We start from the raw sequence: 18,458 nt of genomic DNA, 5'->3' as shown, positions 1-18,458 counted from the left end.
CCATCTAAGTTGCTGGAAAGATTGGGGAGGGGGGGGTTGTCACTAAAGTCCAAACTTAAAAAAAGGTCTTATTTCACAGTGGCTTTTTTTTCACACCGTGAAAAAGATTTCGCAAAAGGTAGTTTCACAAAGAGGATGCTAGAGGGTTTCCCCTCCCCCCCTTTTCATTCTGCAAGAGGTTGGAAGAATCACTGTAAACTTACAATGTTAATGTGTAAATTCAATTTTAAGAAAACATCCCAACCTATCCAAGAAGTATTTTTAGTTGAACATAATTGAGGGCCTTTTTTTTTGGTCTTACCACCATTTAGACTGCCTTTTTGTCTCCCAAGTAATCTGAACTATAACACAAAAATAGCATATTTTGCAATGGAGACTTAAATCAATATGCAGAATATCAACTAGGGAGATGTGAACTGGACCATTCTTTTTGCATAATTTGAATTTTTTTTACTGCTATTATTGATAAATACTTCATTTAATGAATGGAGAAAGGGAAGTATTATACTCAGTGGTGCATAATAGTTTTAGATATGAATTATCAAGAGTTGTGTAATTCAGTTTTAATACTAGATATTTGTTGGGAATCTAGTCAAAAATAATGTTCTGAGTACTGGGTAAAAGGAAAATAATCAGACATTGTTATTAAGATGACTCATAACTGTTTATGTGTAATTTATTAATATTTGAAGTGTTAGTACCAACATTTGCACTAGTTTCACCTTGACCATTTGCAAATTATTGTGATTATTTTAATAAGCTAATTTCTTACTTAGATATATTGAAATTCAACTTTCGATACTGAATAAAATCCCCATTCTGCACTGAAATAAAAACGCTAAGCTATAGGATTTGTAATGATTTTCAAGCTGGTTGAAAACAATAATGCAAAGCAAGCTTGAGATATAAGACACACAACACACTAATTATATATTTCTCCAAGGACCTGTTGTCTGTTTTTTGAATGTCAAGTCACACTCTTTAAAAACTGTTCACAATGAAAAATAAACAAACATGAATATTCCAAGAGAACACACACAAAATAATCCACCATTAAGTAATAATTTAACTTTTGGAGTCTCTTCCAGCATTTGTAGACAAATAGTCTCTTCTTCCGTCTTATCTTGGATGGCTTTATTGTTCACACTTTTGCTTTTAAAGCCACAGAACCAATCTATAAACTTCCAGTCTTTCTTATTACTCCCAGTCTCCTCTTCACTCTTCTTGTTACCCATAAGAGCTGCCTGTCCATTAGAGTAACAATCAACTGGTGTTTCAACTTCAGAGTTCAAAGAAATCACTGGATTGCTGTCATCTCTAGAAGTAATTAGAAGGTTGACATTTTCAGGCTGGTCATTTTTAACATTTTCTTCAGATTTCCCATTTGAAGATACCATTACACCGTACTTTAACACATTCTTCTTTTCTGCTTGATATGGACTGGCTGTTAATGTGTTTTCTTTCACGGTTCTCTTTTTTATAGACCAAAATGTAGTTGTACGAACTTGTTCCGTTGAAGGTGGTGGGGTCAAAAAGCTGACTATTATAACCACAATTCCAGTAATCCAAAACAGCCCAGTAGCAACATACATATAATGGATATTCTTGATGAAGAATGGTCTAGTGTCTGGCTGGTTACATTCAGGGACACGATAGACAAATGCCAGAATTAGCCGTGCAGCTCCTAAAGCAAATCCAACCATCCCACCAAAGAAGGCCCCTTGTTCATTACAACGCTTCCAGAATACACCCAAAAGAAATATAGCAGCCACTGGAGGAGTCAAATAGTCTGCTACCTCTTGTATATATAGATACATTTGACCTCCTTGCATTTCTACTATTATTGGGACCCAAGCAATGCTTATTGCAACCATGAAAGCAACAAAAACTCTTCCAATAATCATCAGTTCTCTGGATGATGCATTCTTCCTTATGAGCTTATATATATCAAGTGTAAAGATGGTACTGGCACTGTTAAATATAGAATCCAAATCACTCATTAGTGCAGCAATCATGACAGCCATCATAAGGCCCCGCAGACCAACAGGAACAAGATTCATTACCAGACGCGGATAGGCAATGTTAGAGCATCCAGCTCTGCTTCCACAAACTTTCATACAATGTTCTGGATTGATGCATACAATATCATCTACAAACAATATCCGTGATATCATGCCCGGAACAACTATAAGGAACATAGGTAAGAGTTTTAAAAAACCTGCCATCAGAGTGGATCCTTTGGCATGAGCAATATTTTTTGCTGCTAACACTCTCTGGACAATTACTTGGTCTGCACACCAGTACCATACAGAAGCTGGAGTCTGTCCCAAAATGAAACCAGGCCAAGGAACATCTTCATCAGTTGGTTCACGTAACATTTTCAGTGCATCAGGTTTTGGATCAACATGGCAATGATTAGTATTGGAAATATTATATGTCAATAAAATTGATGTAACATTTGGTTTCGCCAACATGTATTTTCGTTTAAGCTCTTCAAATCCACCCACTTCTTTAATACTTATGACCATAAGTGTGAAGGCACCAATAATCATAAGCAAAGCTTGAACTGTGTCTGTGTAGATAACTGCCACAAGGCCACCAGTCACTGTCAGCAATGCAGTCATTCCAATCAAAAGTATCACTGATAAATAAATATTCCAGCCCAATGACTCTTGAATGAACAATGCTCCTGAATACAAATCTACTGAGAGTTTGGTGAAGATATAGAGAATTAGAGACAAAACAGCAAAATACACTTGAATTCTGTGCCCTCCAAAGCGTTTGGATAAGTACCCAGGCATGGTGTATATTCCAGATTGTATGTAGACTGGAACAAAGATCCATCCCAAGAGTTGCAAAAGCATTAAGGCATTGAATTCCCATGCCCCCACGGCAAATCCGCTTGCTGCTCCAGATCCTGCAAGCCCAATGAAGTGTTCACTTCCGATGTTGCTTACAAACAAAGAAGCACCAATTGCAAACCAAGTCATAGATCGCCCTGCAAGGAAGTACCCACTTACAGTGCTTCGATTGTATTTCCACATGGCAAAAAAGCCTATGCACAAAACAAGCACAAAATAGAGCGCCACAATGGCAATGTCTGCTGGTTGCAAAGCCGCCCTCATTTTTGTAAAACAAGTAACTTCCAAATGCTGATGTCCAGGTCACAAACCCCGAGCCTTAGTAAGATAAATCAGTTTAGTTTTACAAACACTGTGGATCAAAAATCTGTCCTTTGGTTTGCTGTCTTGATAGCAGTGGATGCAGTATAAATCTGAGAAGATAAAATGTGTTTTTTCCGCTTCTTAAATACTTAGTGTGTACTTTTATTCTCCAATCCACAAGAGCATCATCATTTACTTTGTTGATGTAGGAGAAATTCTTAGTTGCAGCTAAGTCTAGTGAGGCCTACTGTACCAACCCTGCAAGGCAGCAAAAACAAAAGATAAAATTGAATTAGAGAAGGCTTTACTATGCACCAGAAAAACTTGAATTCTGTCATAACAAGTAGTTGAACATAGCTTTTCCTCCCTTTGAAATGAAATATTGAATTTTACACAATTTAACACATAACTTTCAAGGATTGTAAACAAGATATATTAGTAAAGTAAAAGAAAGTGCATGCTTTCACTAAATAAACTACCAAACCTGCAGCACTAAGTATTAACTTAATTGCAACAGAATGTTTTGATATTCAAAATGATGGTAAATCAGCACCACAGGAGTCTATTCTGGATTTATATATTGCACCCTTCAATTCTTTCAGAATCAATTATCTCCAAACATGATTTACCTAACTTGATGTTTCTGTGCAATATTGTATCAATAGTGTTATAAACTTAATTGCAAAACCTTTAATCATTTTCTTTTCCAAACTGATCTTCACTATACCCAGTTCCCTTGTCCTATGGCAGCTGTGCACATACACATTTTTTTCACATAATTTCTTCAAAGCTTGAAGATGAAAATGCTTTATATATTCATGTTCTATGTTCAATATGGATTTTTCTTTTTTAAAAAAATGACTAACGATAATGTCTAAGTGCAGTATTGCAGGTGACCTTTAGTAGGCCAAAGCTAAATTCTGGCAAGATGGAGGATTTCTAAGAATGTGAGGAGTTCAGGAGTTGTTTTGCTGAAGTTGTACATTTCCTCCATGAAGAGGTTGAGGAAGTGGAAGCTGTGGAAACCTTGGGAAATAATTATCATGTCACCCTAGAATTCACCATACTGAAGGCAGGGAGAACTAAAGGTAATCAGATTAATGTTCTAGATTTCAAGAGAGCTGACTGCAATAAACTAAGAAAAATGTGGAAAGGATTGTGGGAAGGATTTCATGGATGGAAATGCTAAAGGGAAAATAATTCAGCAGAATTAGGAAATTCTGAAAAGGGGGGTTATATAACAAAAGCAAAATATCAGAAAGTAGTCCAAATCTCTTTAAGAATGGGGTTAGGAAGACAAAGGGTCTCAATGAGAGGAGGTTTGCATGGAAAGCAAAAATAACCAAAAAGATTTATTTGGATGAAGCATGAGAAGAAGATTAAGGAAACAATTACTACTTTGAATGAATTCAAGTCACTGGGTCAGATGGATTACATCATTGACTATTAAGGAATTAGATAACATGATCTCAGAACCATTAACTGTAATCTTTGAGAACTTCTGAGTGAAGGGAAAGCATCAAAGGAACAGAATAGACAAGAACTGTTTAACACTGTTCCAATCTTTTGGAAAGGGAAAAAAAAACTGTAGACAAATCACCTTGATTTCAGTACCTAAAAAAAAATCCTAGAAAGTTCATAAAGCAGTGCGTTTGTAAGCACTTAGAAAGTAACAAGGTAATTATTTGAAACCTGCATGAGTTTGTCAAACACAGGTTGTGTCAGATTTTATGGCTTTTTTTAAAAAATAATTAGCTAGATTAGTAGCACCTGATGAAATAAAAATTGCAATTCATAAAAGTTTAAGCCTTTCACTAAATGCCGTTAGTTAGGAAATGTATTACCACATCCTTGATTTTTGACCACCATAAACTAACACAGCTCCTCAATTATTACAATGATTAGATTAGTAGACTAAAGGAATGCTCTGGATATAATATATATAGAATTCAGTAAATTTAATAAAGTTGATCATAGCCACCTTATAAAACGGAACAGTGAGGGATGTATAGTCTTACTACCAGATGAATTTACAGCTGGTTAAATAACAATATTCAACATGTCTTTAATAAATCTACATCTGCATGGATAAATATATCCAGGGACCAAGTGCTCTTCAATGTTTTTCAAAGTGACTTAAAGCAGTGCATAGAAAAACTGCTCAGTAAATTTGCAGATGACAGAAAGTTGGGAGGGGGATTGCTAACCACTTAGAAAATAGGCTCAAAGTTCAAAAATACATTGATAGAATTGAATACTAGATACTTTCCAAGAAAATGTAGCTTAATAGCAAGACATGTAGGGTTCTGTGCTAAAATAAGAAATCAGATGTACCAGTGTCAGGTAGCTGGCTCAGCAATAGCACCTGTGAGAAAGATCTAGGTATTTATTGAAATAAATAAACTTATTTCTCCGGTATCTCTTTGCTTCACTGCATTCATAGTATAGGTAGTTCTCATGTAATAATGGGATTGGAATTTCCATCACTAAGCAATGTGGTCATAAACCATGATGTTATGTGACTACATCACTTAGTGACAATAATCCTGGCAGTCCTTGTTGCTGTTGCTAAATGAGGACATTCTGCAGCTTCCTCCCGACATCTAACAACCAAAGTCAGTGGGGAAACCAGCAGGAAGTTGCAAGTCCCAGATGGTTTACAAATAGGCTGGCAAGCAGGCAAGTAAGTGAGAGGCATGTGCAAGCAATTTCAGGTCCCTAGGTGGCTGCTGGGGGTTGTATGAGTAGTTGCAGCAGCATGTACAAGTGATTTTGGGTCTGGGTGTGACTGAACATCCACCTTCAATACTGCTTATATTCACTCACTACACCACCCTCCACCGTAGAATGCTTCTGAGGACACAAAATAGGTCTATCTTTATGCTACTCTGAGTATCTTTCTCCTTTATCAGTTACAACTTTGAGAAATAAAACTGTAATCTAGGAAATTCCTCAGTAAAACAGTGGGGGCCTTTCAGTTTCATATGTTATCCTTTGTTTCTTTAAAATTGAGAGGGTAACCATGTTTGAAATTATAGAGACTCATGCAAGTAATATTGTAAATATTCTGAAAAAATGAACAACCATGGAACGAGGACACTTAAAAGAAACACAGGAGCATATATAATAACTGACATTAGAATAAAGTTGACTGGAACAATTGATATAAACATAATTCATCAATGTAATAATACAAGATCTGATTATTTTTCAAAATCATTGAAAATGAAATAACTTAGAAAAAGCAGGAATTAGGAGAAAAGGTTTAAAATGAAGAGCTCCCAAGGAAAAAAAAATCATTTTAATGCTACCAGTTATTTTTCATCCACATATCTACTGACATAAATTCAGATGTTATATACGCTATTTAAGTTATATATTAAGAAAACACATTCAAAGAATTCAAAGTGACCTGTTACACGTTTTGGCAAGGAAATGAAACTCTAGATTCTACCTCTGTACAGAACTAGCCCATTTGGTAACTAAGGCAACAATGTATAGAGCAGATAATATCCTTTCCAGTAAAAAGAAAAGAAATCTCATGAAATTGCCAAAATTAATACCACAATTGTATAGCCACTTGTTACAACCACCAAAACCACCTGCAGCATTTTCTTTTCAATATCTGCCATTACTACAACCAAAACCCCTGGCTGGCTTCAGGAATGGCATATCCAATCACCCACACATTTTCTGAATCATCCCAGTGCCTTCCTTTCCTTGACATTTTCTTACACTATCCTCCCAAAACACTTCTGCATGGAACATGCTTGCTTGTTTAGATATGAACTATCCAAATTCAGTTTTCTTTGTATGACCATTTTGTACATCTCTAAAGAAAAAAAAAACTATTGGGTAAGGCTTTAATCGGATATCTTAAATATTATTAGTTAATCGGCCCAAACTAGAAAAACCAACACAATGGGGCAGTAGTCGTTCTAAATTAATGAACATCAAAGACAATTTACAAGATAATCTAATGATGCATTGTTCATGGTAACCTACTATATAGTATGGAATACCTAGAAGATATCTTAATTACTCCACCCACTACATCTCTGGCAGAACTAAAGATTATGCACTTCACAAATAAATGACAATATTCCAACCCTTGAACATCCAAATTCATACAAAGTAAGATAATACATAACCAAATAACACATCACAGGTAGTCCTCGACTTACAACAGTTCATTTAGTGATCATTTGAAGTTACAATGGCACTGAAAAAACGACATATAACATTTTAATAACACTTATTAACACACGATCACTGTGGCATCCCCATGATCACATGATCAAAATTCAGGTGCTTGACAACTGACTCATATTTATGGTGGTTGCGGTCATGTGATCACCTTTTGCCACTTTTTGACAAACGAAGCCAATGGGGAAGCCGGAGACATTTAACCACTTGGCAAGAAAGATCATAAATGGGGCAAAACTCACTTAACTGCTTCACTTAGCAACAGAAGTTTTGGGCTCAATTGTAAGTCAAAAGGCCATTGTTTCTATTTAAAACCCAAGTAATAAATAAATGTCTGTATAACACTGCGGTCTTTTAATCTATTAAACCTGTAGATATTGGTTCCCATAGCCAAACAGAAACGAGAACATTTGTGTGCATAATAAAGTGAAAACACATGCAATTATGGGAGCCTAATATATGAATCAACTCCAGTTCCCCAATCTATTAATATAGATCTCAGCTTTTGTGTATTAATACACCATTTTTGTGTATTAAAAGTATCAAAGGAATTTAGAAGATTCAATCTGTACTTATGACCTTTAAAGTTGCAATTTAGTCCAGTGGTCACCAACCGGTGGGCTGGGGACCACTGGTGGTCCGCAAGAAAACTTTGGTGGTCCATAGAGAAATGTCCCCGCCCCCAGTAATTAATCCAGGCTGTGTGGAAACACAAGGCTGTGCTGCCCATATGGCACGCCCACCCTTCGGCCAAGCACAAACCTAGTAGAGTAGAGCCACGTGAGCTGGAGCTAGAAGGTAAGACCAATGGCAGGGGAGGGAAATCTGCCCCGGGGTGGCTTGCTGACATTGATGGAAAAGTCAGTCCCATTATTTCAGAGCTGCAGTAGTCACAAGACTGGCCCTTTGGTTATCCCGGAAGAGCTCCTCCAGTCCACGGCAGGTCAGTGCACCCAGGTGAAACAGCTGCTCTGGGATGACCAAAGGGCCAGTCTTGCGACTACTGACTCTCCCAACGTCAGCAAGCCACCGTCAGTCAAAATTCATATTAGTGGTCCGCAGGATTTAAAATTATGAGTTTGGTGGTCCCTGAGGTCCAAAAGGTTGGTGACCCCTGACCTAGTCTATCTGCCTATCCAAAGGGGCTTCTATAATTATAATTTCTATAACTTATTTGTTTTTCTATAACTTATTTGTTTTTAATATGTAAATTAACTCACTCCAATTCAGGATCTTACAATTGCTTGCCTGTTATAAGGAAGGCATCTTGCAGTCCAAATGTATAAATAATTGCCTTATTTACTTCTGAATAGACTGGGGAGGGGGGGAAGATTTGCAAATTATCCCCAGGTTTATCTGGGGGAAATTTTTTCTTTCCAGATGTTCTTAAAAAGTGATAGAAGCCCATGGAACAATGATCCACTGAATGTCTGAAGATGCCCAACTTCTTTCACATTTCTTTACATTTTTGCCCTTTGTCAGCAATGGACTACCACTTTGGCAAGCACAAATATAGGTTTAAAGCAGTTCTGAGGTGCTTTTTTTCTATGACCATCCCATCGTAAGAAAAAAAAAATCAGAAGGAATCTGGTAGCCCTTTTTCCAACCGGTGGTAGCATTTTACTAACCTTTAGTAAACATCAGAAAAGATACTACTGATTTTTTGCTACCACAGACTAATTTTATCCTCCTCCTAGAGTCTCCATCATAAAAATATCTTCCTGAAAAAGATTCTTTGTAATTGCAGGTTAAAAAATGGTCTGGCTTCTGTTTCCATTTTTAATAAATATATTTTAAAAAATAAATTGGAAACTTGTACACAGTTATCATTTGAGTCTCTTCTTCATGTGATTTGATGGGATGCTAGTTGAAAAGAGGTGTAGATACAATGCTTCACTGGGTAAAGATACAGGTTTTTCAGTAAAGTCCCTTCTTGGTTTTTCTTCCCTTCAGCACAAAAGGTGTTTATTAGCAGGCTGCTAAATATTGTTTTCTGTTTGTTCATTAGCATGTCTGTGGTGACCAAATAAAAAATAAAAAAATACTCCAGGCTTCTTAGATACTAGTTTTGTGGTCACCAACTCCTGCTAATACAGGAATCAAAATAAGGGACAAAGTTATAAAAAAAATTATAATTTTCATTTTTTCTAAGCATATTTTATTATGATCATCAGAAAATATCAATATTGTATTTTAAGGTAAGGCAAGACACGTGATGTGAATCATGGTAAATGGTAAGTCCTATTAAACTTATCAATTTTTAACATTAGAATTATGGGCACTGGTTAATTGTCAATTTACCATTTCAAACAAAAATATATTTTGAATAAGAAGGCAAAATTATTCAAAAGGAGAAATACTTTGCTGTATTAGAATAAATTCTGTTTAGTTTTACATTCTTTCAAGAGTAATAAAATCAAGTTTTCCTCAAGCTGAGTTCACTGATACTTTACAACAGATCAGTGGCTCATTATGATTCATCTTCTATTTGCACTAGAGAAGATCTGTTTTCAAGTTAATCAATTATCAGTACCACAGATTACTTTCATGCATCTTTTAATCAAAGTTCATGTATACCAAGAAACTTCATACAGCCTTCCTGTCAGCAGGGAACTTTAAACTAAACAGAAGTAGCATTCTTAATAGTTCAATCCAGAAAATCATTGGTTGCCCTCTCCCCTCTTTAGAAGAGCGTTATAGCTCCCACTGCCTTAAGAAAGTTCAAAACTTTCTTAAAGATCCATCTCATCCTGGGCACCCTTTTTTTGAACCATTACTATCTGGCAGATGGTACAGGACAATAAAAACAAGAATAGGCTGAAAAATAGCTTTTATCCCAGAGCAGTAACTATATTGAATTCTACTGTATAGTATAATATTAATGCAGTATCAGGGGTTCAATTCAATTGTATAGAATGAGAAGGATGTGTTTTTTGTTTTATTTTTATAGTTTTCTTATGCATGATGTACACTGAAGATGGCATTTAGTTTTGTTGTACGAGATGCAATGACAATGAAGTAAATTAAACTAAACAGTCACTGTTAATGCAGAAAATAATCCACATACCTTTGACCTTATTTGATCCTGCCAGCAGTTACCCACTCCTTAATGTCAACTAAATCAATTAGCTCCAACTTAAACTGGCATTGATCTATTGAATATCTACATCTGCCAACCTATATAAAGAGTAATTTACACCCTAAAGAAAAATGATAAAAAAACTTTATCCTTAAATTCATATACATACAATATGTAATCGAATAAGATACATGGAGAGATATTACTGTAATTTACTGCAATTCATTCTCCAGTCTTTTTTTATTCTCTGAACACAATTTAATAAACTTAATTACATATATACCCTAATGCTAGTCATATATGATGTGAGCCCTAAACTCTTGAAACAGCCTTGCAATGAAACTTGCCAATTACATAATAATAATCCCATCATTCTGCTGGTACAGGTAGCTCTTGAGTTAACAACCAATTATTTAGTGACTAATCAAAGATACAACAGCACTGAAAAAAGTGACTTATGGTTTTCATTTATTATTGTTGCCGCAATCCCATGATCAAAAGTTGGGCATTTGGCAACTGGCATGTATTTATGACAGTTGCATTGTCCTGGTGTCATGTGATCACCACTTGTAACCTCTCCAGCTAGCTTCCAAAAAGCAAAGTCAATGGGGGAGATTCCAGATTTGTTAAGGATCACATCATTCACTTAACTGCAGTGATTGATTTAACAACCATGGCAAAAAGGTCATTAAATGGAGTAAATCTTACTTAACTGCCTTGCTTAGCAACAGGCATTTTGGGTTTAATTATGGTCATAAGTCAAGGATCATCTGTAATGATATCTTCAAAAGCATGTATGACTATCTACATTTCATAAAGAGAGTTTTTAAAGCACACTGTCAATACTTTAAAGTCAGTGTCCATTTTTCAAGCCAATCAACCAACAGAATTCAAAGAAGCAACCAATAAGTAGTAGGAATCTCTAAATGCGACCATGTTCTAGTCTCCATGAATACATCTAAGAAAACGTTTAATTTTTCAAAAGGAATAGAATTTTGGCCATAAACAATAATCAGTTCACAAATGAAAACTCATATTTCTAACACAGAGAACTGGGAAAAATTCCAAATGAAGAAATGATATAAAAACTCATAATGCTAGATCAAATTAACTGTTTAGTACATTACTATGCTTTTCATCATTCTTGTTCTATTCCTTTATATACTGGGGAAAAGCAGTATATTTTTGTAATTTCCTTATTAACAACCTGTTCTACAATGAACTTTGCTCTTTCCCAATACGTAAGTTATATCTCTAAATACTCTCTACCAAAAGGAGAAAATCAATAGTTTCAAACATACTGAGGAAAATTGTATTTGTTATATAGTAAAATTATATACATACATATACATATATATACATATACATATATACATACATACATACACATATATATATATACATACATATATACATACATATATATATATATATATATATATAAATTTTATTATAAGACAAATAATATATTATTTATATACAAATATATTATTTATATATAAATAATAATATAAGGGACACAGTGGCTCAGTAGCTAAGACGCTGAGCTTGTCAATCAGAAGGTCAGCAGTTCAGCAGTTCGAATCCCTGGTGCCACATAATGGAGTGAATTCCCACTACTTGTCCCAGCTTATGCCAACCTAGGTAGTTTGAAAGTACATTAAAAATGCAAGTAGAAAAATAGGGACCACTTTGGTGGGAAGGTAACAGTGCTTCGTGCGCCTTTGGTGTTTAGTCATGCCGGCCACATGATCACAGAGAAGTCTTCGGATAGCACTGGCTCTTCGGCTTTGTAACGGAGATGAGCACCTCCCCCTAGAGTCAGAAACAACTAGCACACATGTGTGAGGGAACCTTTACCTTAACCTAAAATAATACAAAATTCTCTGAGTAATTTGAAATAACAGACCTTGCACTTGCAGGAATACATTAGGAAGAATTTGAAATAACATGTATTACTTCTGGAGTCAATTTTAAGTATGCAGTTTTTATTTAGACAAGTGAGGTCAGTGAACAACTTTCTCATGAATGGAAAAAAAAACCTGTATTCTAATCAGAAAAACGTTTAGCTCTCTTGCCCTCTTCTGGGCAAGTTCATAAAGTACATGTATTTCTGAAAGGACATAAAATAGGAATGAGAAATATATCTCAAGCTTATTGAGATATGCAATTGGGTTTAAATTATTTTATATACATGTTTGTTATAGAATACACTAAACTTTTGTCATTAAGACAAAGGGTGGTGGTTGTTTATTTTGTTCCATTAGAATAGCAAATACTGTAAATATTTTAGATTAGATGGCTTACTCTTGCTTCTATTGTATTTATATCTGAATTGATTCAGATATTTTTATCCTCAGAAAATGTATGTTCTTAGCAATATCTATCCACCAGAACACAGTTTCATCTGACTAGCAATACACCAGTACAACCGTGCCTTTTGGACTGAAAATTCTAAATGTAAATGCAGATCAAATTAAAGCAATTCCTTCCTTATGCTGTTTGTTCATTAAAAAGCCATACTGAATTATTTGTATTTTTAAATCTACATAGCAATGATTTGGAAGATTTCTATCTAAACGTGGAACTCAAAGATGATCGATAAAGACTATTTCTTGGGCATGTGTTTCTTTTAAGAAGGAAAGCTTTGTTTCTATAGATAAGCTGACAGTCTTATTTAAATATCTGATATGACATTATGCCAGGGTTATTGTTTTATACAGATTGTGAACTCTTTAGTTGCAAAATCCTAATTCTTTGGACTTTAATTCAGAAATGCTGCTTCCAAAATGTTTGGTACCATTTCAACAGAATCTGTCTATGCTTTCTAAAATATTTTTAAAATGTACTTTACATCTGAGATGGTCCAAAATTATATGGCCCAACAACTTGTATATCCTGAAACATAGCTAATTTATCTTGCATTTTATGGGAACATACCCCAGGAAATGTATGAAAATTACACATTAAAGTAAGCAATCAGAAACAAATGTGTGACAATACTCCAAAATCTACAAACCCAGGTCCCAAACATCAGAAACATAAACTCAAGTAAAACTGACTATGTGTATTCAGAAACATAATATGTAGAATATATAACACCTCTCATATGTATAATAATTTTTTAGCAAGTGAAGACCTCCATAAGCAAAAATGTTTTAAGGCTGTAAACATCTCCTTTGAGTTAACTTCACTAACCTCAGTGGGACTTTGCACTTATGCTGCATATAGAATTACGTATAGTGCAAGGAAATACTGTGAGCTGTACACTCTTCTGTATTTATGAGAAAACTAAAATTTCTAATTAAAGCATTCATTACCACTTTACCCGAATAAATACATTTAAATCATTATTCCATTTCCTTTTTCAAAATTGTCATGCTCTTCAGTATATACCCATGATGGCGAACCTATGGCACGCCTGCCGGAAGAGGCTCAGGTTGCCCAGAAGAGCCCCACTGTGCATGCGCACACACCGCCCACACCACCTGCGCTACAGCTGATTGTCAGATATCTGGCGCCCATGCGCAGGGGGCCAGGGGTATGTGGGAGGTGCGTGTGCATGCACAGAGATGCACGGCACATGCAGGGGGATCGCACGCACAGAGCCACATAGCATACAGGGATCGCATGTGCATGCATGGTGCGTGGGGGAGTAGCATGTGCATGCACAGGGAGTGTGAGCATTGCCTTCTGGGTGCTTGCACGTGCGAGCGCAATTTCAGCACGGGAGCCCAAAAAGGTTAACCACCACTGGTATATACCAATATCAGAATCTGTTTTAATATGGAGTCACTTATCAGTACCCTGTCACCACTATATGCTTCAGGAAACTTTCCCAGAATTTTCTAGCATTCTTATTTCTGCATGAATCTCAAACCTGCAATGTGAAAAATAGGCCCTCTGCACTTGAGTTATGGACTCCCACCCAATTCTATCTATTTTGCCATCTGTTATTTTGAACACCAGGCACAGTTACTGATAAGAAATCAAGCAATCTTTCAAGGGCTCTAGAAAACCCCAGCTGGTTTCAAACGTCCTAGGGTCATCTTTAAAAAAAAAAAATCAATCCCAGCAATTTATGTTCTATTTATATGTATAAAATTAATATTTATGTATATCTTGGCAATCAAAAGCTTCCAATGGGAGAAGCATTTAAAAGATGATCGACTAACAACTATCAGGAGAGCAATTACCAAGCATGCAGCTTTCCAGAAGTGCCAAAATGAAACAGTCCTTAAAAAAAAAAAAAGCTGCGATCAGGCTCAATAAAACACCGCCACGACTTAACAAGGGCAGCGGGGCGATGATTTCTTGCGTTTGAAGGGCGCGCGGCCCGTGGAAAAACCCAAGCGCTCAGGGAAGGGGGAAAATAGACTGTGGTTTAAACAGGGCACCTTTTCCTAAACGGCTAAGAGCGCCTCCTTTAATCGCGTTGTGTTTAAAAAGAAAAGAAAAAGGCAACGAGATTACACGTGCGCTTTCAGGGAAGGGAGAAGCCGCTTAAGAAGCAGAAGAAGAGTTTCAATTGTTTGGATTGCGAAAGCGCCCTCGAACTCTCCCGAAGTGATTCGCCGAACGATAACGAAAGAAAAGCCAGCAATGGCGGGAGAAAAAGGCCCGTCCTTTCCGCAGCCGCACGTTGCGGCGGAGAGGAAGGATGACACACGGTCGGACGTGCAGGGCTGCCGGGAAGAAACCCAGGGCGCGCAGGAGCCTCACCGGGGTTTTGGAAGCTGGGCGGCCCGCGGAACCACAGCGTCTGAAAAGGGGGAAGGGAAGAGGGATACCTCCGGGCGGAGAAAAAGAGGGCAAGGGCACCGAAAAGGGCAGGGGCTGGTTCTACACACAATCGCACAACGTCCACACCCACTCACCCTCTGCATGGCTTTCAGGATCAAAGCCAACTCATAACGGGGCATCTTTGGCGGGAGAGGAGCGGCTCAGCCCCACCAGACCAAGGGGAGCGCGGAGCAGGAAAGGATCGGACGCGTCTCCAGCTGTACCGAGCAGGAGGCGGCCGGGTGTTTAAAAGAGGTCGGCTGCTGCGCGCACCCGGCGGGCCCGCCCCTTTGCTCGCGTCAGGCGGCGCTGCTCTCCCGCCCTCCCCTCTCCTTGTCCTCCCAGGACTGGGGGCAAAAAAAGGGATTTTTTTTCAGGTGGGCTTGTCCCAAATTACGCCGGGAGACCCTTTCTTTCCAACCCGTCCAATTCATAGGAAAGGCGGCCCCGCGCTTGAAATGAGGCCTGCGGGCGCTGCCTCACCTTCCCCACAGTAATGCCCGTCCCGCCTTTTCTGCCGTGTTTTTTTTTTAACCCCTCCTCTTTCATCCGTGGCCGCAAATACTACTGCAGAGAGTGGAAATTTCCACTGAATCCCGCCCCCTTCTCTTCCCCTTGAAGCTGCCCATGGGAACTCGCCTGCCCTGCGAGACCCCTGCCAGTAAAAGCCGCCTTCTAACCCAGACCCCCACACACACATATCTGTAGGTCTCCAAGCTATTTCCCTCCCGCCACCCCCGCCCGGCAGACATGAAATGGACAGCGGCTCTGCCGCCGTGCTTCGCGATGCCAGGGTCCTCCCTGCCTCCGTTGCCAGAAGCTGCCAGAAGCTTCCAGAAGTACCTGTGGGTTTGCAAACCTTAAGCTTCGGGAAAGAAAGGTGGGGGAAATTGCCTACATACGCACAACACCACAGACGTTTGGAACATTCCCACGAACAACGATAAAATGCCTGTATCGCAAATAACTCCGGGGTGCAGCAGATAGCATCGTTGCTCCTATAGACGCAACACTCCCGGATACGTGTTCCTCTGCCTTGTGGACTTCTGGAAGTTGAAGTCCAAAGTCTTAAAGTTGCCAAGGTTGGAGACCCCTGCTCTAACATTTCACATTTTTTTTAAAAAAAACATAAGTTTACCGAGAGCATACACATGCAAAAATAAACCTCAAACCTCTTCCCAAAAATAAATTGGGGATGGGAACCCAATATTATTTCACTGCCCTGTTATAGTCCATCTAATTGTATTTCCATTATTGCCAGTTTAGTCTTTCTAAAAACATACCTTTTGTATTTGGACTGTTCCACAACCATTGGCATGCCCCAAAAGGGAAAGAGGCAGGAAACGGTGTGAATACAATACAGTATATTGTCTTCTACACTTAAATAAGGGGGGAAAGGGGAAAAAGGAAAACAAAACCTGACCCTCCCCTTATGTCAACATCAGAGTCCAGTAGAGGATATGGTGTAAATCAGTCCCCAGTTGCTATTCACCCCAAGGATGCAGAGACACTAGAAACTACAGAACTCAGGGCAAAGATTCCTCTGGTCCTATATTGTAAAACTTCACAAAAGAGAATTCCCCTGATGGAGGCAGATACTTTGAACCCAAAGAACTCATTTCCCTAAAATAACACAACCCCTATGTGAACTTGAACAGGTCCTCTTTAGAGCCCTGTGCAGATTAAACTACCACCACCTAATGCAATTGGAGGGACAGATCCAAACCAAATAGGTAAAAGGAAAGGAAAACTATTCTGTATTGAATATGTAAAGGCTATCTTTTTTTGCAGTCTTCTCTGCCACTTTGCAATAAATTAATATTCACATAACTGAACTACAATCTTAACCCAATGAAAAGCAGCATCTTCCATATGCAGAACTAAGATGATGGATGGATGGATGGAGATAAGCTCTTTGTTGGCAGAAGTCAGGTGCTCACTTTCTTCTCTTTAGAACCTTTTTAGAGTGAGGATATATTCTGAATTTCAATAAAAGCCTGCAGCAAATTAAAAAGTACTACAAATTCCAGGGTTTCTGGCATCAATTTGTTTGGTTGGGAGGGGCTTTTATTCTTTTTTATTTTGTGTTATGTTTTTCCTAACACCTTTGTGTCCAAGGAAAGTCATTGGTTGTGCCTGATATAATTATAGTATCGATAGGCCCATCATGTATTTCAACAGTTCTGAAACTTTATGGATGCATTGTGTTAGTTCTCTTTATTTCTATCATGTTTTTCTTGCAGGTGCAACATTCGTGGTTTTTTTTCAAATCAGCCAAGTGTTGATCGACTAGTTGTGCCAGGATTTGACCAACTAGCTTGTCATCTGAGCCTGATGTCATGTGCTGAGAGAAAGTGAGTTATCCAGCCAGCTTTCATGTATAAGGCAGGACTAGAACTCATAATCATCTAATTTCCAGCCTGAAAAATTTGCTAGTTCACTTAATTATCTTATATGTTAGTGTGAGAGAATTGTCCAGAAGACCTTGTATTAATTAGTGATCATGTATGTATCAATTAGGTTTGAAAGTTCACCTAAAAGTCAATTTAAATCCTATCATTTAGAGTGGGCAATGGCTGATTCTGGGACAATTGAAAACTATTTATATCTAGAGCACAAACAATAATTAGCTATCACAGATTCTGCGTGTATTAGACATGTCATTATCTCCTGTAAATAGTGATTCTGAGCAACAAACATGATTTGGGGTCAGGTACTTTTTGGGGTCACAAGATATTTTGCTTGATCATCAATAAAATATTTGAGACTCACTTTTGTAATGCAACACAGTATAATATGTTCAGGTCTTCCTCTGCACTGATAGATAATTAAACATTTTCCTATCATAATGGTGCAACTGTAGTCTTAGAATCTTTTGAAGGGTGAGGGGAGATTTTTATGTGCAACACAGAGCATTTTATGCTTTTTTCCTCAAGTGTGCAGCAGAAAGCAAGAGAGATTTTATGCAAATAATATTTTTTGCTCATTGAGTACTATGCTGCCTGGAGGGTTTCTTTCTTGCCTCCCTTCCCCTTCCCTCCCCTTCCCTTCTATAGTATTTTTATGCTGGGTGGGGAGAGGAGCTCAATATTTTCTGGGTAGGCAGCAGAATCCAGAATATAATTGCCTGAAGCTAAGTAGCAAGTCTGTCAGCTGACTGTCCAGCTGGCAGGTGGAAGTACTGTTAGGAAAAAAATAGGGTTCATGTGGCAGAAAGCAGAAGGGAG

General features: G+C 37.8%; 2 protein-coding genes across 3 annotated transcripts in view; both read right to left on the bottom strand.

The window, feature by feature from the left end:
• The window catches only part of MRPS6 (mitochondrial ribosomal protein S6), a 35,824-nt gene extending 19,599 nt beyond the window's left edge, over positions 1-16,225 (bottom strand). Inside the window, exon 1 of one of the 2 annotated variants that reach the window (XM_026664204.2) lies at positions 16,134-16,225. In XM_026664204.2, coding sequence (XP_026519989.1) covers positions 16,134-16,160 — 27 coding nt within the window. In that variant the 5' untranslated portion in view covers positions 16,161-16,225. Of the gene's footprint in view, positions 1-15,326; positions 15,468-16,133 lie in introns of those variants that run through there. The other variant, XM_026664203.2, reaches the window with a different exon arrangement.
• On the bottom strand, positions 665-15,463 carry SLC5A3 (solute carrier family 5 member 3). The gene is made up of 2 exons (XM_026664201.2): positions 15,327-15,463; positions 665-3,422 (listed from the first exon to the last, which is right to left on the bottom strand). The coding sequence occupies exon 2, from the start codon at positions 3,123-3,125 to the stop codon at positions 993-995; it is 2,133 nt and encodes a 710-aa protein (XP_026519986.1). The 5' UTR covers positions 3,126-3,422; positions 15,327-15,463; the 3' UTR covers positions 665-992.
• Positions 16,226-18,458: the final 2,233 nt, after the last annotated feature.

The sequence above is a fragment of the Notechis scutatus genome, chromosome 5, assembly GCF_049901735.1.
Source record: "Notechis scutatus isolate UNSWTSFEM ecotype Mainland chromosome 5, rNotScu1.2, whole genome shotgun sequence".
Taxonomy (NCBI): domain Eukaryota; kingdom Metazoa; phylum Chordata; class Lepidosauria; order Squamata; family Elapidae; genus Notechis; species Notechis scutatus.
The sequence above is the reverse complement of the archived record's forward strand: the minus strand, read 5'-3'. Positions and strand labels throughout refer to the sequence as shown.